The 27897-nt window shown below is 39.1% G+C and overlaps 1 protein-coding gene across 1 annotated transcript in view; it reads right to left on the bottom strand.

Moving 5' to 3' along the window:
• The window catches only part of LOC136881971 (centrosomal protein 43), a 40155-nt gene that overhangs the window by 10451 nt on the left and 1807 nt on the right, over nt 1–27897 (bottom strand). Inside the window, exons 4-7 of the mRNA XM_067154444.2 lie at nt 20166–20248; nt 15219–15451; nt 8429–8562; nt 3421–3548 (exon numbers count right to left, since the gene is read on the bottom strand). Of these exons, the coding sequence (XP_067010545.2) occupies nt 3421–3548; nt 8429–8562; nt 15219–15451; nt 20166–20248 (578 nt within the window). The remainder of the gene's footprint in view (nt 1–3420; nt 3549–8428; nt 8563–15218; nt 15452–20165; nt 20249–27897) is intronic.

Below are 27897 nucleotides of genomic sequence, written 5' to 3'. Positions count from 1 at the left end.
GTGTTTACATTTCTGAAGTACGAGAGAAGTGCCATGGCGGGAAATCGTAGAAGGATAGAGTCGTAGGAAAGTTTGATTTTAAGGGCATTGGGTACTTTCTATGTAAATACAAGGCATCTAAAATGCATACAGTATAGTACTCCAATGAATAAAGCACTTGCACATGGGACCCAGCATAGATTTCTCCTCGTCTTTGAATCGTACTTTTTTTTCTGTTTTTCTTTTGTTGCGTGAGGTTATATTTGCCAATGAGATATAAAGTGCATTATTTGAATACTGTAAATGCATATTTTTGGATAAATTTTGGAAATATTTCTTTTTTCACGGCATTTGAAAGGTATAAACTGTGAATCGAGGTTAACTGCATGCAGTAACGGGCCTTAGAATATTTCGTAACGCGGCAAGGGTTGGTACTTCTGAATTGCGAATTGGCGGTTAATTCAAAATCACGTAAGTCGAAGTCCAATTTTTGAGTCCCAACGACTTCGAATTAACGAGATTTTACTGTACCAGTATATAGGAAAGAATTTATCTTGTACGCACACGCAGTGTCATAAAACAATTATACACAGATTTTTTAAAGAGAAAAGGATTATGTCACATGTTCCTCTACTGATTTCCATATATGAATTTAGAGGTATTTTTATTATTCTCATAAGAGTAGATCAAAAGAAAACACATCTATCTCATATCATGCCTTTTAGCAATATGGTTTCAATTAGTGATAATGGAGTATTCGAGATCAAAATGTCAAATTTGATTCTTAAAATTTCTTGAATTCTGATGAAAGTATCTGAATACTTCCGTTCCAGGTATTCACTAATGATAATCCCAAAGCAAGACCACATTGGTTTCTCTTTATGTAGTATCTGAGAACAGTGAGGATAGTAGCACCATCTCTGAACATAACTCAGAACTATCTATGTATTCATGATGGTGATTCATGGAGTAAAGAGAGTAATGCATAACAAATGAGTCTTTACCTAAGATGTATTCAAATGCTTCTCTCAGATGGAATGAGAAGTTCTAGAATACTGTATAATCTTACCGATTGAGCTTATAGGTCACTATCTGAACGCAAATCACTCAGAATCAATTGTTTGAAATGAAAATCCACAGCCTGTTTCCAGTCATTCGACCAGATCAGGAATGGAATGAATGAAGCCCCCATCTAGCGGCGAGGATAGGTATTGTACTGGCTGCCAAAGCCTGTCGCACTCCTCTGGGGCAATGATAAATGACTGACAGATGAAATGAAATGTTAATGGAGAGTGTTGCTGGAATGAAAGATGACAGCGAAAACTGGAGTAGCCGGAGAAAAATCTGTCCTGCCTCCGCTTTGTCCAGCACAAATCTCACACGGAGTGATTTGAACCACGGTATCCAGCGGTGAGAGGCCGGCGCGCTGCCGCCTGAGCCACAGAGGCTTCAATCAAATGTTTACTTTCTTTATATTTCCTATACGGAGAAATAACATGGTTTCGTATTTTATGTTTCTGGAATTTGCTTTACATCCCACTGACACACATAGGTCTTATTACGACGATGGGATAGGAAATAGCTCGGAGTGGGAAGGAAGTGGCCGTGACCTTAATTAAGGTTCAGCCCCAGCATTTTTTTTTTTTTGGTGAAAAAATGGGAAACCATGGAAAACCATCTTCAGGGCTGACGACAGTGGGATTCGAACCCATTCTCTTCTTCTTCTTCATGTGCCATGTCCTCGCAGAACGTTGGCGATCAGTAGCATGATCTGTTGTTTGTTCATAGCTGTTCTGAACAGAGTAAGCTTTGTCACCCCAAACCACTGGCTCAAGTTGCCGAGCCATGATGTCCTACTTCTCCCCGGACCACGTTTTCCATTAATTTTCCCTTGGAGTATTACTTGCAGAAGGTGGTATTTAGAGTTCCGCATCATATGACCAAAGTATTCTAGTTTCCTTCTCTTGATGGTAGTGAGAATTTCTGGTTCTTTGTTCATACGGTGCAAAACGTCTATATTGGTCATTTTAGCTGTCCAAGGTATCTTAAGCATCCTTCGGTACGTCCACATTTCAAATGCTTGCAATCTCTTGCACATGGTCTCAGTTAGTGTCCATGCCTCAACGCCGTACAACAGAATGCTGAAAACGTAGCACCGGAGTAGTCGTGTCCGTAGTGAAATGGAAAGGTCACGGCTTGTCAAAAGTTTCCTAAGTCTCTGAAAAGAAGTTCTGGCCTGCTCAATTCTGCATCGGATCTCGTGAGTAAGGTCCCAGTCATCATTGATGTGACATCCCAGGTATTTAAATGTTTCCACTCTCGCGATCTGTTCCTTCGCTGTTGTGAGATTACCCGAATGCAAACTGACAACTCAGTGCCCCGACTCACGCAGCCACTCTCTCTGTGAAATAACATTGTAGTTAACCCAATTAATACAATATACAGTAGAGTCTGACATTTTGACAACAACCAATGGTGTGATAACAAATTTGTATAAAATAGCTACAATTTAAAATTCCTTATATGTTCGTCATATAATATATACACCGTACAAGGCTAGCCTTTATTAAAGCGCTTTCTGGACATTGAATTATTCCTGATGTCTAGAGTTCAGTTACATTGCAGTTACTCGAGTTATGTAAGATTCGAGAACTTGATTCGAATGCAAGTTTCGATTCTTAAGTGTTCTCAGATGCATAGTAATAAATTTTGGAAAGTATTCGATTCTGCCCATCATTAGCTTCAATAATGAGTTAAGAAAGCAAAAGATCATCATTCTGCACAGTGTTTCTGACACTTATGAAATCTATGTGAACTCTAATCTAAGAGTTAGGGAAAATATGTTTCACAACCATTCATGTCCATATGACCGAAAGAGCATGAATTCAGTCTCATCACTCGTGAGAACTGATTTTCAATTATCCAATGTCCAGTTGTGATGGTCCAAACATCACTTCAGCTTTATTCATTCATGATATACAGATGAGTCCTTGTTTTTCCAGAATATCTCAGGGTGTGCCTCTGATAGTGATGTTCCAATGGAAACAGATATCCCCGCTATTGTCTCAAACCTCTGTCTTACGGCCACCTTTCACAAGAAAAAAGTGGGTGGCAAGATGCCAAGGCAAAGAAAGATGACTGGAGGAAGTGGAGGAATGCACTGAGAAGAGGGAAGAAGACTACAACAGAGAGCTGGTGATGTAATAGGAAATAATGGAGAGGCATATATTACAAACAGACCTGGCCAGTTCTCTCATCCTCAGAAGCAGACACTTTCAAATACCACGAACCAATAGCTTTTAAGAATAAATAAACAATTGGCACTAGATCACAACTACAATTGTGATTCACATTCTACAGTGATGTCACAAATGCTAATGTATATAAAATATTTCAGAGACAACATGCAGTATAGGCTATAACACACACATCTCAACTTACACCAGATGCATTGCTGAGCAGATCTTCAATGCCGGACGCAAGTTCTTCCTCAATCTCTTCACTATCACTTTTACCCACAGCACTTCCACTGGCTGTAGAATGGAAATCTTCATCATAATTGTTCTCTTCTGAAAAGAAAAGAGTTTTAAAAACATATCAGATATTAATGACATTGCCAACATTTTAAGTTTTCATTTTTGAGAACCTACAACCTAAAACGCTTCACATGTTGAACCTACAATACAGGAAATCAATGATTAACTAAACAAATAAGGAACAGCTCAGATCAATTTATCTGTAAAAGCACAAAGACTCAACACTTCGGATGATCATCACCTGCAAATTTTATACAACATTCAAGTCATTTTGCACATCTCATTTTCCAGAACTGTTGATTTAGACAATTCTCTAATAATAATAATAATAATATTAATAATAATAATAATAATAATAACAATGTTATTTGCTTTATGTCCTACTAACTACTTTTACATACCTAGTGAGCTGGACGTGCAGTTAGGAGCACGCAGCTGTGAGCTTGCATTTGGGAGATAGTGCTTTCAAACCCCACTGTCAGCAGCCCTGAAAACAGTTTTCCGTGTTTTCCCATTTACACATCAGGGAAATGCTGGGGCTGTACCTAATTAAGGCCACGGCTGCTTCCTTTCCACTCCTAGCCCTTTCCCATCCCACCATCGCCGTAAGACCTATCTGTTTTACATAAAATCAGTTTCATGGTCCGTATCGCACTTCAATATATTCACAATTAAGTCTTTATTATTTTCCACCTAGTCGATACAATGATTGCTTAAGGCAATTTAATGGTTAAAAGTGGTACATGTTTCGTATTTTATCATCTTCAGCCACATAACACTGTTTAGATGAAAAATATATAAAATTGACAAAGTAATGCTTAAGAGGAAGTGTCCTTAAAATTAACATAAGATTGACAACATTAAAACAAACAAAAACTCAAGAGAAAATATATAAATTATTACTACAATTGAAAGCAGTTGTCAAGGAAACACTTGTACAACATTCCATAGAGAGTATGTCCTAAATGAATATTCTTTTCTTAATAATTCATTAAAAAAGGTCAATTACCTATAAACTGTATAATTTATAATTTATAATTTGACCTTTTTTCATGAATTATTAAGAAAAGAAAATTCATTTAGGACATACTCTCTATGGAATATTGTACAAGTGTTTCCTTGACAACTGCTTTCAATTGTAGTAATAATTTATATATTTTCTCTTGAGTTTTTGTTTGTTTTAATGTTGTCAATCTTATGTTAATTTTAAGGACACTTCCTCTTAAGCATTACTTTATCAATTTTATATATTTTTCATCTAAACAGTGTTATGTGGCTGAAGATGTTGATAAAATACAAAACATGTACCACTTTTAACCATTAAATTGCCTTAAGCAATCATTGTATCGATTAGGTGGAAAATAATAAATACTTAATTGTAGACCTGTCTGTGTCGGTGCGACGTAAGGCCAATTGTAAAAAAAAACCACCAACCTTTTACGGTTTTCAGCGATGCCGTACTGTTTGAATATTTTTCCGTAAGAGTTCTTTCACGTGCTATTACATCTACCGACACGAGGCTGATGTATTTGACCACCTTCATATACCATACGACTGAACCAGGATCAAACCTGCCATGTTCAGGTCAGAAGACCAGAGCCTCAAGTGTCAAGAGCCACTCAGCCCGGCGAGACAGTCCTCTTCTGTCTTTCTGATCGTATCCCCAATCTAATAGTTCCTTAGATTAGTGATCTTTGTTCATTTGTTGCACATGAAGAATCAGAAAGTCAGTAGCAACAACAGCCAAGTGAACCGGATCCATCAGCACACACTTCTGTACCAGCGAGTCCAAAGACCCTCCTCAACCAGAACTACCAGGTCAAATACAGTAAAACACCATGGACATCTCCCTACCAGGTGATACAACAGATAGGATGCTTCATTCTGTGCTTGATTCTATGTATGTGTACATTTGCATTATAATATATACCAATTATGTTCGCAGAGGCCAACAGACCTGGCTGCAGCGACAAGACTGCTCTCTGCGGATAGCTGCCTTATATACTTAAATTAAGGCAGTTCTGCGTGTAAAATAAAGCACAGGTGCAGCCATGGCAGAGCCAGGAGGCAAGCAAGATTATTCATTGAAAGAGAATCGTCCCTATGCTTTATTATTAATAATTTGGTAACAACCAGTCCTATCGGTCTTTGCATACATAATTGGATTCTTCATTTCTTACTCTAAGTGTAAGTCAACACGTCCAGGATCCCATTTTCATCATATTTAGCTGCTTCCGTGCTGTTGCCATTGCTTCCCATACTTCTGATCTGTATGTGACAACAGTTTCTGTTAGTTTCTTGTCCCATTTTAGAACTTCAAAGAACAGAATGTAATAGCTTGATACCCTGCTTGCCTTCAACAATAAAATTTTTATTTCTGTCTTATTGGTGCCACTGCTACTGATGACAATACTAAGACATCTGAGCATTTCCACTCCCTTCTACATTAATACCACACTAAAACCAATATAACCACTAACATAAACTCTTTCAGATGAAGCTGTTGTGAATAAGGGTTTACAAAAAGGCTATGTCACAGCAACAAGACTTTAATAGCTACATTGGTGGCATTACTGTAGGATATGGTGGTTCAAGAGAAAATGTACAAGATGTACTATACCCCTATATTAACTTACGCATCAGAGACTTGGACTTTGATGGTTAGAAATGAGAATAAATGAGAATAAAATTCAGGCCAGTGAGATGGAAAATATTGAGGAATATGGAAGGGAAGATAAGGAGAGACAGAGTAAGAAATTTTGAGGTCAGAAAAAAGATAATGGTAGAAAAACTGAGTGATAGGATGGAGAAGAATAAATTGAGATGGTTTGGACATGTTATGAGGATGCAGGAGGGAAGGATGCAAAAGCAAATGTTGGAGGCTAAGACAGACGGAAAGAGGGCATGAGGGAGGCCTAGAGCAAGATGGATGGACTCAAGAATAGTATAAGAAAAAGAAGACTGGACTGGAATACAATTACTGAAGAGGAGTGGTAGAAAGAGAGACAACAGTGAAGTGCCATCAACATCCCTATCTGGCAGGAGCTGGACAAAGGAAAATGAAAGGAAATGATGATGATTATGGAGGTTCATTTAAAAAGTGAAAAAATGTTTACTATACTTGTTGCCAACGACCAAATAAACAAGAAGATGAGGATGACATAATTGCATGCTGCGGGCGTTCATCCCAGAACATGCCAAATGGTGCTCAACAATATACGGTAGATAAAACAGAATATGTTGTTGCATGCAATATAAAGATTAATATTTATCCAGAAGACCAGAATGGACAAGTTAAGAAATAAGGAGGTGAGGCAGAAAACTCGGATAAAGAAATCTCTACTAGACCAAGTCTGTACATCCTCAGTAGGCTGGTTCAGACACATGACAAGGAAGGAGCCTACAAGGACAGCCCGAGTGCATTTGGAAAGAGAAGTTTTTTTGCAATTGGCTTTACATCGCACTGACACGGATAGGTTTTATGACAACTCTGGGATATGAAAGGCCTAGGAGTGGGAAGGAAGCGGTCATGGCCTTAATTACGGTACAGCTCCAGCATTTGCCTGGTGTGAAAATGGGAAACCACAGAAAGCCATCTTCAGGGCTGCTGACGGTGAGTTCGAACCCACTAACTCCCGGCTACAAGCTCACAGCTGCAAGCCCCTAACCATACAGCCAACTCGCCCAGTAGAAAAGAGAGGTACCGATGCCAGCATGGAAGAAATCTGCATCCACTCCCTGAAGCCATGTCATGAAGGCATGATTAACAGCTGTATTGTTGATGAATTGCTTACCAACCAATTGCTTCCTCAACAGACGAAAGAGATGGAAACCAATGGGTGCAAAGTCAGGGCTGTAGGGAGAACAGGTCAGAAGGTGTATATCTTCATCAGGGGAGTGACTGAATGCTGCCAATTATTGTGACACAGTGGTGTGTTTGAAGATAGCAATCCACAGAAAATAACCTGGACTTCTCTCAATAGGCATCGTGCCGCTGCATGACAACCCCAGACCATACACAACTAACAGTACATGAACTGTTATGGTACGAGGTACTGGATATGAGAGGACCTGCTGTATAATAATTAGGCCTATTTGTCATTTCTTATTCTTAGCAGACTTTACTCTAGGTTTATATATGTGTAGTTTCTTCCACTGCACAAAAAACACTGAGTTCCATCAGACTCGTGACCAACGTTGCAGTTCAGTAAACCCCTCTCACCCTGCACCTGTTCTTGATTGAAAGCTTATTGGCCGACACAGTTACTGCAGTCATCAGTGTTGTACCAAATTCAGTATACTCAAAATTTCTTTATTAATCAGATTGAAAAACCACTCAGAATTCACAATAATTCAAGTAATGTGGTTACTAGGAGCTGCTAAGAGCTGTTGAATTTGTCCAGGAAGAAAGTTGTGTGATTTTTGAGAGATGTGTTTTTAGCAGTATATATTAACCTACACTTGCCTGAATCACTTTCCGGTATTTATTAAAGTGATATTCTAAATTTACCCAATTAATTAATTAATTTTGATATTATAAACATAAAATAGTCCACAAATAAAACAATCATGCAGAATGAAGATCATGACATTTGTGAAATGAAAGATCACTAAAAGTCTTTATTTTTGCTAGTTGTCACATCACGCTATCATTATTATTATAATTATATGAATTAATATTCCTACCACTACTTTCCAGAGATGTTACAGTGCTGGATTTTGCCTTCTGCCTGACTGAATATGTACTGACACAAGGCTGATGTATTCAAGCACCTTCAAATATAATTGGCCTAAATCGGAAGCAAACTTACCGATTTGGGCTGGGAAGGCCGCATCTCAACCCCCAAACTACTCAGCCTAGTTACATGTAGAAGAAGTTGAGATGTAGGGAAGTAGCAAGACAGTGTACTTACCTAGACCATTCATGAGAGATTTCCAATCCTTCTCCTTTGGCTGTGTATTCCGTAGTGGAGGAAGGTTACTGAGAGACATGAAGGCACTATGATTCATATCCAATGAGCCTACACTTCCTTGGGACTTCGTTTCACTGAAATAAGAAAGAAACAATCATTATTATGTACATTAAGAATATAAATCTATTAAATTAAGCCTAAAATTAATATTTTTATTATTATTATTCGCATTTTATGGCCTTATTTGGACCACTCTAGCCAACTTTATACAAATAATTTTTCAGTTTCCTGTCAGCCCAGTACTTCTTTATTCTCTTGGACCTTATCTTTCTTTACTGGAAATCAGCCTTCCTATTGTCTATTTGTTGATTCTGGTTTGCTTATCTGTGAGTTTCCTGATTTTGTTGGTTTTGTTTCTTAAGTGTTCCACTGTAATTTGTAGTTCATCCATATACCGTATTTCACGGCATAATCGTCGCACTTTTTATACCAAAATTTTCGAAAAAAATTGTAGGGTGCGACCATTATACGATGAATATTTAATACCAGTATTTGTATTACTCAAAAAATGTATTTATAACTAAATTGTATTTGATACAAATTTAAGATGCACGTAATACTCGCGTTTATACATCAAAATAATTAAAATAGTCTAAAACAAAATTCATAATTTTTCGCAACAATTCGGCGAACGTTTTTCCAACCTGAAAATAAAAATGAACGTATTAAGTTAATTTGTCATTAATTTGAGTATTAAAGTTAAAATATTACACTTGCAAAAAATTATCGCTTTGTTGTGAAATGCGGACTTACCGGTACGCAATTTATTCCAAATCTTCGGTGTCGCAGGTTTCGCTATCTGATGCGCCGTCCTCGCCTCTGTTAATACCAGTATCAGATTCTTCGTCTCCCTGCCACACTGCGTCATCTTCGGAACCGTCTAGTGCATTCGAAATCCCAGTCCTTTTGAAGCTCTTGGAGACTAGTTCAGGTAGTATAAGATCCCAACTCTTCTTCACCCACGAGCATAACAAGTCCAAGGGTGGACGCCTGATATTTCCGGCAGGCGTCAATTGCTGATCGCCGCTCATCATCCACTCGTTGTAAAATCGACGTAATTGGTCTTTAAAGGGTTTATTAACATATACGTCTAGTGGCTGCAAAGCAGATGTTAGGCCACCAGGAATGACTATCTGTCGTGTCTTATTTGTAGTGAGAATTTGCTTCACTTCGTTCACGAGGTGACCTCGGAAACTATCTAAAACAAGCAGAGCTGGTTGTTTTAGTAGTGCACCAGGTCTTCTATTCCACACAGTTTTAACCCAGTCCAGCATGAGTTCTACGTCCATCCAACCCTTTGGTTGCACTCGTACATGAATTCCACGGGGAAACTGTATATTCTTAGGCATCGTTTTCCTCTTGAAAATTATGTAAGGCGGCAACTTTCTCCCGTCAGCTGTAATGGCTAGCATTGCCGTGCATCGCAACTTTTCACTACCGCTGGTTTTCATTAATACACTCCGTGATCCTTTTAGCGCAATAGTGCTGTTGCGAGGCATATCAAAAAAGATTGGAGTCTGATCGGCATTACCGATTTGAGAAAGCAAGTATGAAGTTTCCTTGCGCAAACGTATGACAAATCGGTGAAAATTTACAATCTTGTCCGTGTAATCAGCAGGCAACTTTTGGCTTAGTGTTGTTCTCCTTCGCACTGACAGATTGTGTCGTCGCATGAACCCCTTAATCCACCCACGAGTCGCCTTAAACTGAGTTACCGGTATGTTGTGTTTGCGCGCTACCTCCTCTCCCTTAATTTGTAACATTTCATATGATACACTGCAGCCATTGTTACATATTTCACTGACGTACCTAAACACTTCTTCGTCAATTATAGGAAACTTCCCTGTTTTAGGACCTCTAAAGGCGCATCTAGAAGGGTTTGTGCTTTTTAGCTTGTTTTTTACTTTCTGCCAGTCACGCACCAACTTTTCACTCACAGAAAATTTTCTTTCTGCAGCTCTGTTCCCGGGCTGTTCAGCGAAGGCAATTACGCTTAGCTTGAAGCCCGCAGAATAGTTTCTATATTTACCCATAATCGCTTATAAATGCTTCACACATTAATGTTTTGCGATATAAATGACTTTCCGTAATTGTTCACTATTAAAACAAATTATTTCTGCAAACACCCAAAACACAAATTAAAAACAAATTCTCACGCACACGTGTCTACAGTAATCACGTAAATCTGAAACAAATAAATGCATCTGTGATCTGTCCATTCCAGAGCAGCCAATACTGTTAGGCAGCAAGGAAGCATGCAACAATTTATCAGTTTAGCTCGTTGGTTGCGACACACTACTGCGCTTGCGCAAAGCTCGCAAACCGGAGCTCTAGCTAGCGCGGTGTAGATCTACTGTATAGTTGACTGTATTCCGAGACGTCAGTAACAAACATTCATTTTTTTCAATTTCTTTTAAACATACGGTATTTCTTCCCAGTTATTGATGATTTTACATTACATTACTGACGAGTTTATAAAATAAAACTATCGGCAGCCCTGAAGATGGTTTTCCGTGGTTTCCCATTTTCACACCAGGCAAATGCTGGGGCTGTACCTTAATTAAGGCCACGGCCGCTTCCTTCCAACTCCTAGGCCTTTCCTATCCCATCGTCGCCGTAAGACCTATCTGTGTCGGTGCGACGTAAAGCCCCTAGCAAAAAAAAAAATAAAAAAAATAAAACTTTAATAGCATTGGATAATAATTATCTTGACTGCTTGGATAAAAGTTTTCATCCCATGCCCGGACACTTATGACGTAGTAGTAAGATAAGAGTCTAGCGATGACAACTGAGACATCGTAAATAATTCGGCTGAATAATTCCGTGGAAATCTGCGTTATCGTCTTGGATTTCACTTCGTGCGCAATAACACAGGAGCCGGCCCCATGGTGTAGGGGTAGCGTGCTTGCCTCTTACACGGAGGCCTCGGGTTCAATTCACGGCCGGGTCAGGGAATTTTACCTGTATCTGAGGGCTGGTTCGAGGTCCATTCAACCTACCTAGCCGGTATTTCCTGGCGACGTTGCCGATAAGCGATAACTTACAGCCTTACGTATTTCAAATGGGAACTCATAATATGTAGGTGGTGAATAAATAGTACACTGTCTCGCGACCACGTTGTCAAACTGCCGATAGCCTACCGGTAAGCATAATATGTAGGTGGTGAATAAATAGTACACTGTCTCGCGACCACGTTGTCAAACTGCCGATAGTCTACCGGTAAGCCATGCGTCGTACATATACCGGTATTATTTATTTATACGTTGTGCAACATGTCGCAAACGTGACTGTGTTGCCAAATTGCCCATAAACCATACACGTATTTAAATTGCGCATTCATGTGCAACTTACGTTGCAGTTCCATTTACCTTTTAACCAGATTAGTGAACAAAATTTGGACGTGCGACGATTATGTAATTAAAGGTTTAAAGTCCGATTTTTGTATTGAAAATAAAGGATGCGACGATTACGCCGTGAAATACGGTATTCCTTGATTTCTGTAATCCACTTAATGTTGCACTTACTATTCCATAGTTTTTCTATTATTCTCCTGATGATCCTGTTCTCTGGTGTCCTGATTAGATGTCCAAAAAATGAAATGCATTTCTTCCTGATTGTGCTCATTACTGGTTCTATTTCCTTGTAGACTATTTCATTAGAAGCTACTCTCCAGTGTCCATCTTTTTGTTATGATTTGCTGATGCACGTTCTAATGATTCTTCTATCTTGAGTATTTTGTCTATTTGTGCAGTGTTAGTTGTTTTGAAGATGGTTTCACTTGCATATGTTATGTCTAGTTGAGTGACTGTTTTGTAGCGTTTTAATTTTGTTGCTATTGACAGGCCCGTTTTGTTGTAGGTATTCTTGGTGATATATTGTGCTCTGGTCAATTTATTTATTCTGTTATGCCATGTTGGCTTTTATATTAGAAGAAAAAAAAAAATAGCATTACAAATGGGTGAAACTTTAATACACAGGGAGGAAGTTCTAAACAAGAACAGATTTGTGTTTGTGCTGATGAACTGGTGTTCATATTCCGTAACAATAAGTGTGTGATTAGTGTTATTATTGTATCACCTACAGCACAAAATCATAAATATCTATTGCTGGATTATCTAACAGAGGTATGTACATATGATCTGATTTTATTTTTAACCACCTTTATGAAACAGAATCCTGCATACAGCGGGAAAGGTTTCCGGTCCTTTGGGTTTCCGCTGAGGGCAACTTTTACTGTAATACCTTTTTCTGAATACTCGTAGTTGTATGAATAACTGCAATTTTTCATGTGAATATATATTTATTTATTACATAGTTTTCAGCTTCTTCTTTCGCTCCCAAAACTACTTCATCCTGTCAGACCTGGCTGCCCTTTGGTTGTCAGTAACGGTGTACTTCCTTCGTTCAAATGTTATGAGTTTGAATCGAAAGTGTTTATTCCTTAGAATTCTCTTGTCTCTGCCTTCAATTTGGAGCACTGATAAATTTAATTCTTCTAAATCATTTATCGTGGGTTCGAATCCTCATCAGGAAGTCGTAAAATTTAAGAAACAATATTTCCGCTTCTGGAGGTGCACACAACCTTGAGGTTCACTCAGCCTGCACCAAAAATGAGTACCAGGTTAATTCCTGGGGGGCAAATGCAGCCGGGCATTGAGCTAACCTCTCTAACCCCATCAAGTGCCGTGGTTAGAGATAGTGGAAGCCTTTACCTTCCACCCCTCTAAGGGCCTTCATGGCATATACGGAGATGACTTTGCTTTATTTTGCTCTTTGATCTCTGTGAACTAAGTGTTCATTGTTTTGTTTTCCCAGAAGTAACTAAATAACTGCTTCACTAGTCAGGTTTCTGGCAGTCTGAATATGTATTAATTTAAAAAATATAAATTTTAGTCACAAAATTACAAAAAGGTAATCTGAGCTCCTTTGAGCAGACCCTGCATATAGGCTGACTGGTAGAGGGTTAAAGCACGGAAACTGGAATAGAATAGGACTATTTTTTTAAGTTGTTCTATGTTGCACCGACACATACGTCTTATGGTGACGATGGGACAGGAAAGGGCTAGGAGTGGGAAGGAAGCGGCTGTGGCCTTATTAAAGATACAGCCCCAGCATTTGCCTGGTGTGAAAATGGGAAAACACGGAAAACCATCTTCAGGGCTGCTGACAGTGGGGTTCGAGCCCATTATCTCCCGAATACTGGCCGCACTTAAGCGACTGCAGCTAACGAGCTCGGTAAATAGAATATGATTCCAGATGAGGACACAAACAAATAATGATTTTCAGCCAACTGCATGTGGGTAGGAGAAAATGAAGAGGGATGAATTTTAACACATTGACAACGGGCCTCGAACAGAGGCTGCTAGTCCATGTAGAATGGATAGTTCCAGCCTCCAAGAAAGAAATTTCACTGCTGCACTCAAACTACTGTAACTTTAAAAGTATTCAAGATATCGGCTTCAACTTGGAACATATACTCAGCAGGTTGCTTAGTAGTCTGTACGTTGTGATAACTTTCAAAGCAGTACCGTTTGTGTCTCCATGTAATAGTCTTACAGTGTAGTACGAATGCCCTGTTTGTGCCATTCGTGTAGTTATTGTTTTCAAGTATGCAAGGATTTCTCTTTATGGCTACTCCCTATTTAATGTTAACCATTAAACATTAGAAATATCTAATTCACTGTCACTCTATACCTATCATAACCAGTCTGTACATAATTAATCACAATTATCGGTAGCCGTCGGCAACTGAATACACCGTGCCACGTTGACATCCGCACTGGAAATCCAGGGAATAGCTCTACATATCCGACATTATTTTGTTAAATACATAAAGGTTTAAGAGCCTCTGTGGCTCAGACGGCAGCGCGTCGGCCTCTCACCGCTGGATACCGTTGTTTAAATACCGGTCACTCCATGTGAGATTTGTGCTGGACAAAGCAGAGGCGGGACAGGTTTTTCTCCATGTACTCCGGTTTTCACTGTCATCTTTAATTCCAGCAACACTCTCCATTATCATTTCATAGCATCTATCAGTCATTAATAAATCACTTTGGGAGTGGCAACTCCATCGTACTAGTAGCCTATATATGATACATTCATTACATCCCTGACACGGTCAAAGACTGGAAAACAGGTTGTAGGTTTTCATTTTCACTTAAAGGTTTAAAGAAAGAAAGAAAGATGCAGCGATAATTTATATTCTATGACTACACCGTTTGGAACTTCTAATCTCGGCCACAATTTTATTAATAATCAAGGAGATACAAGGTGCATAAAAGCAAGAATTCTCGTAGCCAGTCACCTACTGTCGGCTGTTACCTACACTCAGCTGAGAAACTACGAAGATTCTCAGGGCTCGTCATCCATGTGGCACATCAGACAATGGATCTGCATATAAAAGTGGAAATACTTTGTCATTCTCGGTGCGTAAGAACTGTGTATATACAAAGTTTCCATGGCTACAAAGACCATACAATTAAAAAAATACATCGACACTAAAATTGATGATCTTTCTACTCCATGACATGATTGAAAATAGTTAAAATTATAGTCAACAGATAGTACAACAAGCTACAAATGATGCTGGTGTGTAAAAATGGAGATTTCCAGGGCCCATCAACAACTGCTGGCTGCAGTACTATGGAGATCTCCGGGGCCGGTCGTCAATGTGTTAAGAGAAATATCTCTCATAAGAGGTTGCACCTTAAACTGCACAAGAAAATATAACCTTGTTTTCTTCTCCTTTGAGGACCCGTCTTGCACTGTGGACGGAGTAGTAATGTGTTTTGTAATATCTTCTGTGTTTGCTCTTGGCTTACTGCTGGCATCCCACACGCTGGACTGCTTGCCTTCTGCGGGATCAGGGTTAGGTAAAGTCTTGGACGTTATTGGAGAGCTGCTTTCGGCAGAAGAGAAGGAGAACTCCTTTCTCTTCTCAACTGTTTTGTTAAAACTTGGCTCCTGAAAAAGAAAACAAATGCAGTAGCAGTCAGCTCTTGCACATTTTACAACAAGAGTTTTCTCATTTTTTTTCTCTGAAGCAGTAAGTGTCAAGCCATGATGGATATAAGAACAAGTGTGAGGATTCCTCGAGTTCAAGTGTGCCCCACAGGTAGAACTAGAGAGGGCAAGCTCCACAGAACCGATCAGCTGGTCTTAGGAATGATGCCAGAGGAAACATATTACTCCGTAACTGATAAGTATTTACACTATCTTTTAAAAAACAATGAGAGATTACAATTAAAATACCATGGCAGGGTACAATGGAAAAAATCATACCTGGAATAAAAAACTACAGACTTCATCACATGTTGTGGAAAGCAGAGGTTACTGGAATGTACATACACAGATAAATAGCACATAACTCCCAGCATATTAAAACAAACACACATGAACTATTTAAAGGTAATTACTTACCAACTCAATTTGTCGGTTACTTGACTTTCGAAAGCTTGCATGAAGATTTGGTGGATGTTCGAGCTTGTAAATCTCGCTGGATTTCCTTCAACTAAGGTTAGGTTGAATGGAGAATCCCACCTTCCAATACTTGTTTTTTTACTGCTAGTCTACAGTATGTAATTATGTAACATAATCCAGCTTAAAATCTAATTACATTATTTAAAAAGTATATGTTTCATTCCTAAGGTGTATCTTTTTTAGCTGCATATTACATAGACTAGCAGTAAAGAACAAACAAGTATTGGAAGGTGGGATTCTTCATACAACCTAACCTTAGTTGAGTTGATGATGATGATGATGATGATTATGATGATGACGCCGCTTGTTGTTTTAAGGGGGCTAACATCTAGGTTATCGGCCCCTGATAGTACGAAATGAAATGACAAATCAAAAGTTCATAATCATCCACTGACCAAAATAAAAAATGGCATGAAGAATGAATGGATGGATATGAATTTTTAAAAAATCAGTGGACCCTACCCAAAAACTACCATAAAAATAGTATTACTGACCAAGAGACCATTTCTAAAGCACAATCCTGAATCGAGGATGCTTGTTGTCTAAAGGGGTACAAAATACAGGTCAACAGCCCCTCAGAATAGTACTTATCGCTAGTAAAGTAGAACCATGATATTTGTCATGTTGGGGTACTAATCAAAAGTAGCATAGACTCACGGTGTTCCACATGATGGTAATACTTACAAGTATTGGATGTCGTACAGGTAACGCAGACCTATGATGTTTCTCACATAATGGCGCCACACATAGGCAACGCAAACCGATGGTGTTCCTCACCTAGGTGTACTAATCACAGGTGAGGGTAATCCTGTGGTATTCCTCACATAGTGGGTACTAAGCGCAGGCAACGCAGACCCACGGTGCCGCTCATATAGTGGTACTAATCGCAGGCAACACCCAGACCCGTGATGTTGCTCACAAGGGTACGACTCACAGGTACTGGAAACCCACAGTGACACACTCTGCTGCTACTAATCACAAACCTATTTCGTACCAAATATAGTGGTACTACTCGCAAGTACAGGCAACTCATGGTGTTCCCCGTGTGATGGTACTAATCAAAAGTAGTTTCATGGTTCTAATTCAATCATCCCTTGGTCGCCCCTTTTAGTCACCTCTTACGACAGGCAGGAGATACCGTGGGTGTATTCTTTGTATGCGTCCCCACCCATGGGGTAGACAAAGGGAAAAAAGAAGAAAAAAGTGGTGATCCTTCACTTCGAAAAATAAAGAAATGGACAAAGAACGGCAAGGGCCACGAAGGGTGTGAAAATGAAAGACTCCCTAGGCCTCGAATGCTCTAATACCATCGGGGTCAGAAAAGAACAAGAGTTGACCAAGGGAGGTCGGACAGGATAGATGAAAGTGAGGAGCCTGGCACAAGTAAGTGGAAGCAATGCCAGGACTCGGCTAAGGGCCCCTTTTAGTCGCCTCTTACGACAGGCACGGGATACCGCGGGTGTATTCTACATGTGCGTCCCCCATCCACAGGGGGTAGTTGAGTTAATGCAATACGGGACAAAAAATGAGATTTATAAGTTGGCTTTCCTTCATTCTGAAGAAAAATCAGCATTTCAGATAATGATAAACAAGTCTGGGGATTATATTCATAACATGCTGAAGACAACAGCCAGCTCCTGAAAGACCAATTGAAATTTTTTCTATATCCACTTTTTCACCATTCGCTATAAAATTATCTGACTATACTATCAAAACATCAGAGAAATGAACATGACAAATTCTTCTATAATGCGTTAACTCCGTCTCCTTCCGTGGAATAACTCTGGCCCATTTTTTCAAATTGATTTCTATCCTTCAGTGGTGAAAAAATTGCATATCATCAACTGCTCTAGCATAGCCTGACTTACAGCCAGGCACAAAACAGTACGGCATGCTGAACTGTTAAATTAATCAAGCCACATAAGATACATGCTTGAAGTACACAACACACAATAAGCTGAGCGTAGGAACTGAATGCAAAGAAAATTCAACTTATTCACTAAAATACCTTGCACTTTTCTATAGATGAAGTTTTTCAGGACCTTCTGTCCAGACCACAAATGCATCATCAACATACCTCCACCATATCATAGGTTTGACGGGCGCCGAAGCAATAGCCTCCTCCTCAAAATGCTCCATAAAGAAATTAGCCACTACGGGCGAAAGTGGACTTCCCATAGCCACTCCGTCCGTCTGTTCGTAAAAATTCCCACCCCACATCAAGAAATAGCTGGAAGTCATGCAGTGGTAAAATAGCTTAGTAATGTCCTCAGGGAACAGGTGTTCAATGAGAGACATGACCGAGTCAATCGGCACTTTAGTGAACAAGGACTCCACATCGAAACTCGCCAAAAGTGCATTCGGTTGAAGGGTTATGGTTGACAGCTTGTTGACGAAATACCGAGAGTCCCTGATGTATGATTCAGTACATCCTATGTGTGTGGCTGAAGCAATTTGCTTAGGTATTTAGCCAGAGCATACGTAGGAGAACCTATCGCACTAACAATAGGTCTGAGGGGAACATATTTTCTTATGGATCTAAGGCAGTCCATATAATCTAGGTCCATACTGTTATTTAAATCTTTATAATATAGTTACAAATGTATTACTGAAAAATAATTACAAAAAATACACTTGTTTCAAAAATCCACCATATTTTCTCAGAAATGGAAAAAGCACAAAAACGATTACACTAGAATATTTTCTAGGATAGTGTAGACACTACTTAAGTTCGTTTTCAAATGGTCACCATACTAAAATTTTTAATGATTTCAGGCATAAACTTGTGCTATACGAGAAATTTGAGAAAATTAAGTCAACGTACTGCAAAATCAAGTAACTTTTAAGAAAATGGAGATAAAGGACAAATTTAAACTAATTTTTTTACAAGTTGTTTTACGTCGCACCGACACAGATAGGTTGTATGGCGACGATGGTACAGGAAAGGGCAGGAAGTGGGAAGGAAGAGAATGTGGTCTTAATTAAGGTGTGAAAATGGAAAACCACGGAAAACCATTTTGAGAGTTGCCGCCATTGGGGTTCGAACCCACTATTCGCCGAATACTGGCCACACTTAAGTGACTGCAGCTATTGAGCTCGGTTTTACACTAATTAGGCTTCTTATTGTATTAAGACAGTAGTTTACGCACTTTCAAGGCAGTCTAGGCAGGTCAGTTTTCCATTGTTTCCACACATGAACTTCTTGCAGATCATACACGTTTGGTAACTTTAGATCCCAGTTGTGGGGCACAGAGCACATCTCTTTCGTTTTTGGCACCCTGATCTGTTTGAGCTTCTACCGGAATTGGGATACTCTTCTTTCAGTGGTGCATTATTTCTCAGCTTACGGCTAAGTTTTGCAGGCTGCAAATGAGACCTCGTGTAAGGAAAAGAGAGTTCCTTGGCAAGTTGTTTCAGGAACTGTCTCCTTATGAGATGCTTGTCTTTGCTATTCCAAGCATAGACAAGTAATTCGTTTATAGCTGCGACATCCAAAAGACGAAAAAAAGAAGAAAAAAAGAAAGCTGTTATGGGCCATCTGTTGGATTTTCTTCCCACAGAATACATTCCCACATGTACAAACTGAGAAAAATTACGCATACGAAAACGGTTGCAGAGGGTTGCTATGACCCGCAAACAACTATCCTCGACAATTTGTAGGTTCAAACTGATTGGTGACTACTGTGTGTGTAGAAGGATGAGAAAGAGGCTGCACTGGTGGTGATGGGACTAATGGAAGTAAAAACAACCTTTCTCGGGTTAAAGAAACAGAATCACAAGTCTTTTCAGGATGGGAATAAAATATTATATTCAGTACTTATTGATAACATTCTTCAGGAGCTGAAGATTTTAAAATGCTTTTCTTCTCGAGATATTACTTCAGTTTTCTTGGCACATTGTGAGACAACGTGGATGAAATCTAGAGAAGTTGATCATGGAAGGGAAGGTTGAGGGCAGTAGACTACAGGGAAGGACTCCAACCAGATGGATGGAACAAGTGAAGACTATCACTGGCTTATCTTTCCAATGTGCACTGAGAAAAGCCATAGATCATCCGGGATGGCGACACTACAGCAGAGATGTGGCCAGCAGAGACAAAGCCAATGGAGTCATGATACTCAGAAATGAGTAAATTGAATTGTGATGATAACAACATTCATCAAAATGTAACAAATAATTAAACTTCCAGGCAACTTACCTCTTTAGGAACTGTGTCAGGGACCTCCTTAGGTGCCACTCGGACCAGCTGTAAAATCTGAGCTAAAAGTGGCCCCTTTGTATCTGAAAAATAGAAAGATCATTCATTGAATACTACTCTCTAATCAGGTTAAGATTCACCAAAGCTATGTAAAATTCTTTAAAAAACATTACGGTTTTCAAAAGAGCCCATCATGGAAAAAGCATAATTTGATAAAATATTCACAAAGAATTTTAAAAGTTGTAATGATATAATGTTATTGTTGATCTGCCTTCGTTTGAACTATCTCCGATAACATGAGTTCTCATGAAATATGCAGTTGCCAGTATAATTATTTGGGCTTATGAGGTCAGCAACTTGAATTAAATATTTTTAAAACTTAGACAGAAAAGAAATTGTACCACAACGTTCTCTTAAGAAACACATTACAGGGTACAAAAGTTAGTAATATACTTTTAATCACACCAATTTCAGTATGGTAATTTTTTAAGTAGTAACTCAGTATGGGGTTGGGGTCATATGGGTATAAGTTACAATTTATTGAATAAAACTTAATCTATTGTCGCGGCCACCAAATTAGGCGGGTCAGAGAAATTACGTTGTTGCTAAGGTGATGTAGCAACTGGCGAAGAAATGTCTAACTGAACACATCACTTTGGAGCGCGAGGCAAGTTGTTCTCTCTCAAGCTCCTGATGTTACTTCATACAATGTTTCAAAACAAATTATACTACAAGCTTCAGAAAAGATTGCTGATTTCAGTGGTATAACTATTTTCCATATAAACCACTTCAAATAATTATTAAAAATAAAATCTTGAACGAGTAAATTTAAATCCGTAGAAGCATGTATTGAAAATTTCAGTAAGCGGCCAAGTTTTTATTTCTTCAGCCAATAAAATTTTGTCTGCGGGAAAATGAAATAAAATTGGTTGACATATTTTTTATCTGAAACATATTTCTGTGAGCCTTGTAATTTTCCTGGAAAATGGCTCGGAAAGCGATCATGTAAATGTCGCTGGCTGAGGCAGTTCAGGGCGTGCGCGCCAGCACAGGCTGCAGGACGCCGTAAATACTTTTGGATTACATATTAATCCGTATCAGTTTTATTACATTATAACTTTAAATATTTGAATACTGTATATTGTACTGAATAATATGGAAAAAGAACCACTTTAAAGAATAGGTTAACATTAATTTACAATGAATTAAGAATCGGTTTCTAGCTTCAAGGCAGTCTAAAATTCCTTAGTCACTGTCATCACACATCTCACTATATGTCGAGTCGTCATTTACACTGATGATGAATGACTCCATTCTTTCGTCCCTTACTATTTCCTTGGCCCTATCGTCTGTTTGAAGATTTTCCGCGCGATTGAAGCACATTTCCCAATCTGCAGCAGTCGCACGGTCGATGGCTTCTGACGTGAGTTTTTCTACGTCTTTTATTTTGAACGTCTTCGTCCTCTCCGACTTCTCTCTTGACTTGAGCCCAAATCAATTCACATTCACTATCCACTTTAACTGCACTTATGGTGCAAGCTCAACAGCTGCATGACAGGGAATGACTCGGGAAAGGTGGCCTGGAGCGGATGGGCTTCAACTAGACAGCACTGCACGATCAGCGTTACCAATCCGTGCTCGGAGGTAAGCGACTCTCGACCGTCTGTCGCTTTGCCGTTCCCATATCTGATGACAGCCCAGTTTTCCTCACCCGCCTAATTTGGTGGCCGCGACAATAGTCTTCATACACATAACAATTTAATATATGATAAAATCACAGTCTTAATATACACAGTTGCAAAGCTCGGCTCAATTCTTTCATCCACGAGATGTGTAAGTTGGTACATGGTTTGCGACATAAGCGTGTGTTAATTCCCTTACAGATGATTGGTTTCCTATTAAATTAACAAGGTATTTACGAAACGAGATGTGTATGGCGCAATAAACTGCTCAATTACAAGAAGACACCAGAGCTGTCATTCTTTCGGTTTTCTAAAGATCCTGTACAGTAAAGCTTTTGTATAACAGAACAATATTGTGAAGATTCAGAAATGTAACTTGATTAATTGATATTTCGTTTATCAATGATCCAGGTATGTAATTCAACGGGAAATCTATCCAATTATGAAATTAAATAACGTTTTAATGCAACAGTAACCTCTAACACGTAGTGGTGTTTTAATTTTCAATGTGTAGAAAATTACAAATCTGCCTCTATGGTGTAGTGGTTAGTGTAATTACCTGCCACCCCCGGAGGCCTGGGTTTCATTCCTGGCTCTACTACGAAATTTGAAAAAGTGATACGAGGGCTGGAACGGGGTTCACTCAGCCTCGGGAGGTCAACTGAGTAGAGGAGGGTTTGATTTCCACCTCAGCCATCCTCGCAAGTGGTTTTCCGTGGTTTGCTACATCTCTAGCCAAATGCCAGGATGGTACCTAACTTGTGGCCACAGCCGCTTCCTTCCCTCTCCCTTCCAATCTTCACATCGCCCACAAGGCCCCTGTTCAGCATAGCAGGTGAAGCCGCCTGAGCGAGGTATTGGTCCTCCTGCCCAGTTGTAACCACGACCCAAAGGACACTGCCCTTGAGGTGGTGGAGGTGAGATCCCTCTCTGAGTCCGAAGGAAAAACCAACCCAAGAGGGTAAATGGATTAAGAAAGAAAGAAAAATAGGGGGAAAAAATTGGTTGTAAATAGTAGAAGGACTGATTTATTGAAGAAAAATGTGAACTATTTGTACAATAACATAAAGTTATGTTTGAATCATTTTGAAGACAGCCAGTTTATGTCAGCAGAGAAGAAAAAATTAGTATGGAATGCAGTTCCATTCCAAATGAAATGGCGTATGGCTTTTAATGTCGGAAGTGTCCGAGGACAAGTTCGCTCGCCAGGTGCAGGTGGATAGTATGTAATAGGTGTATGTAATAGGTGCAGATCTTTCGATTTGACTCCCGTAGGCAACCTGCGCGTCATGATGAGGATGAAATTATGATGAAGACGACGCATACACCCAGCCCCCATGCCAGAGAAATTAACCAATGGTGGTTAAAATTCCCGACCCTGCCAGGAATCGAACCTGGGGCCCCTGTGACCAAAGGCGAGCACGCTAACCATTTAGCAATGGAGCCGGACAGTTCCATTCCAAATAAACCTCCACAGATTTAAAAAAAAAAAAAAAAAAAAAAAAAAAAAAAAAAAAAAAAAAAAAAAAAAAAAAAAAAAAAAGGAAGTTATTGATAAGAGATGATCAACCTGTGTCACAAGAACACAACACACAGCTATACGTCCCACCGACACAGATAAGTCTTTTGGCAACAGTGGGATAGGAAAGGGCTTGGAGTGGGAAGGAAGCGTCCGTGGCCATAATTAAGGTACAGCCTGGTGTGACAATGGGAAACCAAGAAAAAACATCATCAGGGCTGCCAACAGTGGGGATCGAATCCACTATCTCCGGAATGTAAGCTGATAGCTACGCGGCCTAAACCGTGCGGCCACTGGCTCAGCTGCCAGAGGAGCAGAAATTATCTTGTAGGAAGTCGAAGAGAATTAAGAGAACAGGAGCTGTTGTTCGGAATTTCCTGTATGTTGAAAGAGAATGCTCATGAGCTTGGATGTGGTATACTGTCAATTACCTAATGTAAATACCTGATTTTCTACATTAATGCTGTGAAGGTGCTAGCTAAGTCGTTAGTGCTGAAATTATGTGTGAAACTAAGATTAGATTACATTATGAAATTTTGCAATGAAAGCTTTCAGTGCCATAGAACGAAAAAACTTAAAGTACTTAAAATTCAGTCATTCAGATCTTTGAATATTATTTGAATTGTTTTTATAGTCCATTATTAATTTGATGATTTATGTGAAATTACTAATGATTTATGTGAAATTACTAAATTCAGTTTTATAATAGGATTTGAAAAATGGCTAAGACCTTAACTACAGTGGTGTGATCAGTTGTTCCTTTGAAAATAAACTAAGTTTGTTTAGCTTTGGTATTATTACCACGCTGTAGCAATAAATAGTCTACAACGTGTTTTCTTAAAACTTACGATTAATATAGTTGTGGAGGTGGTTACAGCTTATAATTTACGTGGGAAATTGCAATCAGCTGTTGGCTAGAGAATTGTTCCCGACAGTTATAGCTTGCTGGTCGCTGCAAGCGCTGGCGTCATTCCGCCTGTCAACAGGATGTCATTTCATCACTAAGGAGCTTCACGACTGTGTATATTAGACTATGGTAAAACGTGGGAGAAAGGAAACGAGCTGCATGACTTAGTGGCATGTTCTGAATATACAGAGATTTGAGGATTCCCACCCAATCAATATAATTTTTAATCACTCTTAGCGATTAATTATATTTTTAAAAATAAGCAGTACAAGTTTCATCTCCTAGGAAACATCTTCAGCTGCTTCATATACACTTTAAATTAAAATAAACACTGACAACTATTTAGTATAGTTACAGCTTCATAAGTCCTAGAATCAAACCAATGAGTATGCACTGAGTACATTTTAAAAGATGCTTAGAACAAAATCTCTCTAATTGTATGACTCGGCAAGGAGAGGCTAAGGATGTCCAAGAGCAATGTGGTGGCAAATAGCTGAAAACACTCTGAGGAGGAAGGACACCCATTACTCGGATGCAGAGTTGCAATCCTCAGTGATACTCAGCAGTGCCCACACTGCGGGCACATATACTGCCAGGGAAAGAAATAATGAAACAGGTCAAGCAATGAAGCCCCAATGAAAAATGAGGCATAGGAGATTCAGTTTAGACTTACAGTACCTATTCTTCATCACTTGCTTAGCATGGGTGTGGGTTGGGATATTTATGGAATGTAGAGAGGTGTAATAGCATGTCTCTCACTACATTTATAATTATCTTTCATAGTTTCCAGTAGGCCTACATGTTTAAGGTGTAACAACAATATGATACGACCAGGGAGGTGAGAAGAATAATGGAGTGGCCCTTAGCCAGGCCAAACGGGACCACTGCTTGAAAGCGGCAGCCATATTGTTTGGCATCACGACCGGCTGGGGAGCAGTGTGAGCTTGTTGCTAGTCATAAGTTTGTATTCACCCAGTAAGTTACCTGTGACAAGTTCCCTAATGGAACCGGTGTTTATCATAGGACTTTGTGTGTATGGTTGCAACAATAGAAGTGACAGGAACAGAAAACCCGGCATTGCATTTCATCTGTAAGTTTTTTTCCTCGTAGGCTAGTATGTATTAAATGTAGATACGCATGTTTGTTTTTTCATGGAGAGAATGTCATTGTTTTAAAATATGGATTGTTGTAGATTTCCTAAGAACCTAGACCATCGGGTCCCGTTTGGATGACATTCTAAATAATAATAGTTTGCAGAAAAAGAAGGTACCACAAATCAGGGGTGTCGACACACTCGAGCCAAGTAGTATCGTACTGAAGTGGGCTATTAAGGGTTATGAACTTCATATTGTTGGTCCGTATTGAACTGAGATAACATATAAATAATGCACAGCAGAGTTTTCCACCGATTCAATACTAAGTTGTATTTACAATATTTACATTACATGGGACTAGTATCGACCCTACTCAGGGTCATCATCAGCCATATTAAAACATACACAATATTTGGCGAAATCCTAAAACGTTTTCTAGCAGTAAGAGTAAAATTATATTTTCATAAGACTCAGGTCCAAAAGGTGAGAACATTTCCTATTTTATTACAGGAAGAGCTCTAAACACAGTATACTCCTATTATAGTTTGGTAGTCCCCATTTTAACTAACAATATTCTCGTCCGCCTCTGTGGTGTAGTGGTTAGCGAGATTAGCTGCCATCCCCGGAGGCCCGGCTCTGCCACAAAATTTGAAGAGTGGTATGAGGGCTGGAACTGGGTCCACTCAGCCTTGGGGGGTCAACTGAATAGAGGTGGGTTAGATTCCCACCTCAGCCATCCTCAAAGTGGTTTTCCATGGTTTCCCACTTCTCATCCAGGCAAATGCCCTTGATCAATCAATCAATCAATCAATCAATCAATCAATCAATCAATCAATCACTATTGATCTGCATTTAGGGCAGTCGCCCAGGTGGCAGATTTCCTATCTGTTGTTTTCCTAGCCTTTTCTTAAATGATTGCAAAGAAATTGGAAATTTATTGAACATCTCCCTTGGTAAGTTATTCCAATCCCTAACTCCCCTTCCTATAAACGAATATTTGCCCCAATTTGTCCTCTTGAATTCCAACTTTATCTTCATATTGTGATCTTTCCTACTTTTAAAGACACCATCCATACTTATTCGTCTAATGATGTCCTCCCACGCCATCTCTCCACTGACAGCTCGGAACATACCACTTAGGCATAGATATCAAGGATAATTTAATAAAAAACCACCTAATTCAATACTTTCCACGTTTAATGTGGTTATTATCTACATGATTTTATGTAGACTTATTTGGTCAGGTACATGTTTCACCCATTATTTTGGGCATCTTCAGCCTGTAAACAACCTTTAGGTCAAGGTTTGGGACCTTTTTAAACAATATAAACATACCAATATATACATTATATACAATATATACAAACATTAACGAACTCTTAAGATGGGTAACATAAGTTAATACAGTTAAGTTTTTTGGTCCTAGTCTATCTAATATGAAAAATGTCCAATAGATAGATTAGGACCAAAAAACTTAACTGTATTAACTTATGTTACCCATCTTAAGAGTTCGTTAATGTTTGTATATATTGCATATATTGTATATAATGTATATATTGTATATAGTGTATATATTGGTATGTTTATATTGGTTAAAAAGGTCCCAAACCTTGACCTAAAGGTTGTTTACAGGCTGAAGATGCCCAAAATAATGGGTGAAACATGTACCTGACCAAATAAGTCTACATAAAATCATGTAGATAATAACCACATTAAACGTGGAAAGTATTGAATTAGGTGTTTTTTTTATTAAATTATCCTTGATATCTATGCCTAACATCATCTTCAATACAGAACAATAATGAGAGTTGTTACTTGTAACATACCACTTAGTCGAGCACCTCGTCTCCTTTCTACCAAGTCTTCCCAGCCCAAACTTTGCAACATTTTTGTAACGCTACTCTTTTGTCGGAAATCGCCCAGAACAAATCGAGCTGCTTTTCTTTGGATTTTTTCCAGTTCCTGAATCAAGTAATCCTGGTAAGGGTCCCATACACTGCAACCATACTCTAGTTGGGGTCTCACCAGAGACAAATATGCTCTCTCCTTTACATCCTTACTACAATCCCTAAATACTCTCATAACCATGTGCAGAGATCTGTACCCTTTATTTTAAATCATATTTATGTGACTACCCCAATGAAGATCTTTCCTTATATTAATACCTAGGTATTTACAATGATCCCCAACGGGAACATTCACCCCATCAACGCAGTAATTAAAACTGAGAGGACTTTTCCTATTTGTGAAACTCACAACCTGACTTTTATCCCCGTTTATCATCATACCATTGACTACTGTCCATCTCACAACATTATCGAGGTCATTTTGCAGTTGCTCACAATCTTGTAATTTATTACTCTGTACAGAATAACATCATCTGCGAAAAGCCTTATCTCTGATTCCACTTCTTTACAAATATCATTGATATATATATATAAGAAAACATAAAGGTCCAATAATACCGCCTAACTTAAGGCCACAGCCGCTTCCTTCTCTCTTCCTTCCAATCTTCCCATCCCTTCACAAG

The sequence above is a fragment of the Anabrus simplex genome, chromosome 10 (assembly GCF_040414725.1).
Source record: "Anabrus simplex isolate iqAnaSimp1 chromosome 10, ASM4041472v1, whole genome shotgun sequence".
Classification (NCBI taxonomy): Eukaryota; Metazoa; Arthropoda; class Insecta; order Orthoptera; family Tettigoniidae; genus Anabrus; species Anabrus simplex.
The sequence above is the reverse complement of the archived record's forward strand: the minus strand, read 5'-3'. Positions and strand labels throughout refer to the sequence as shown.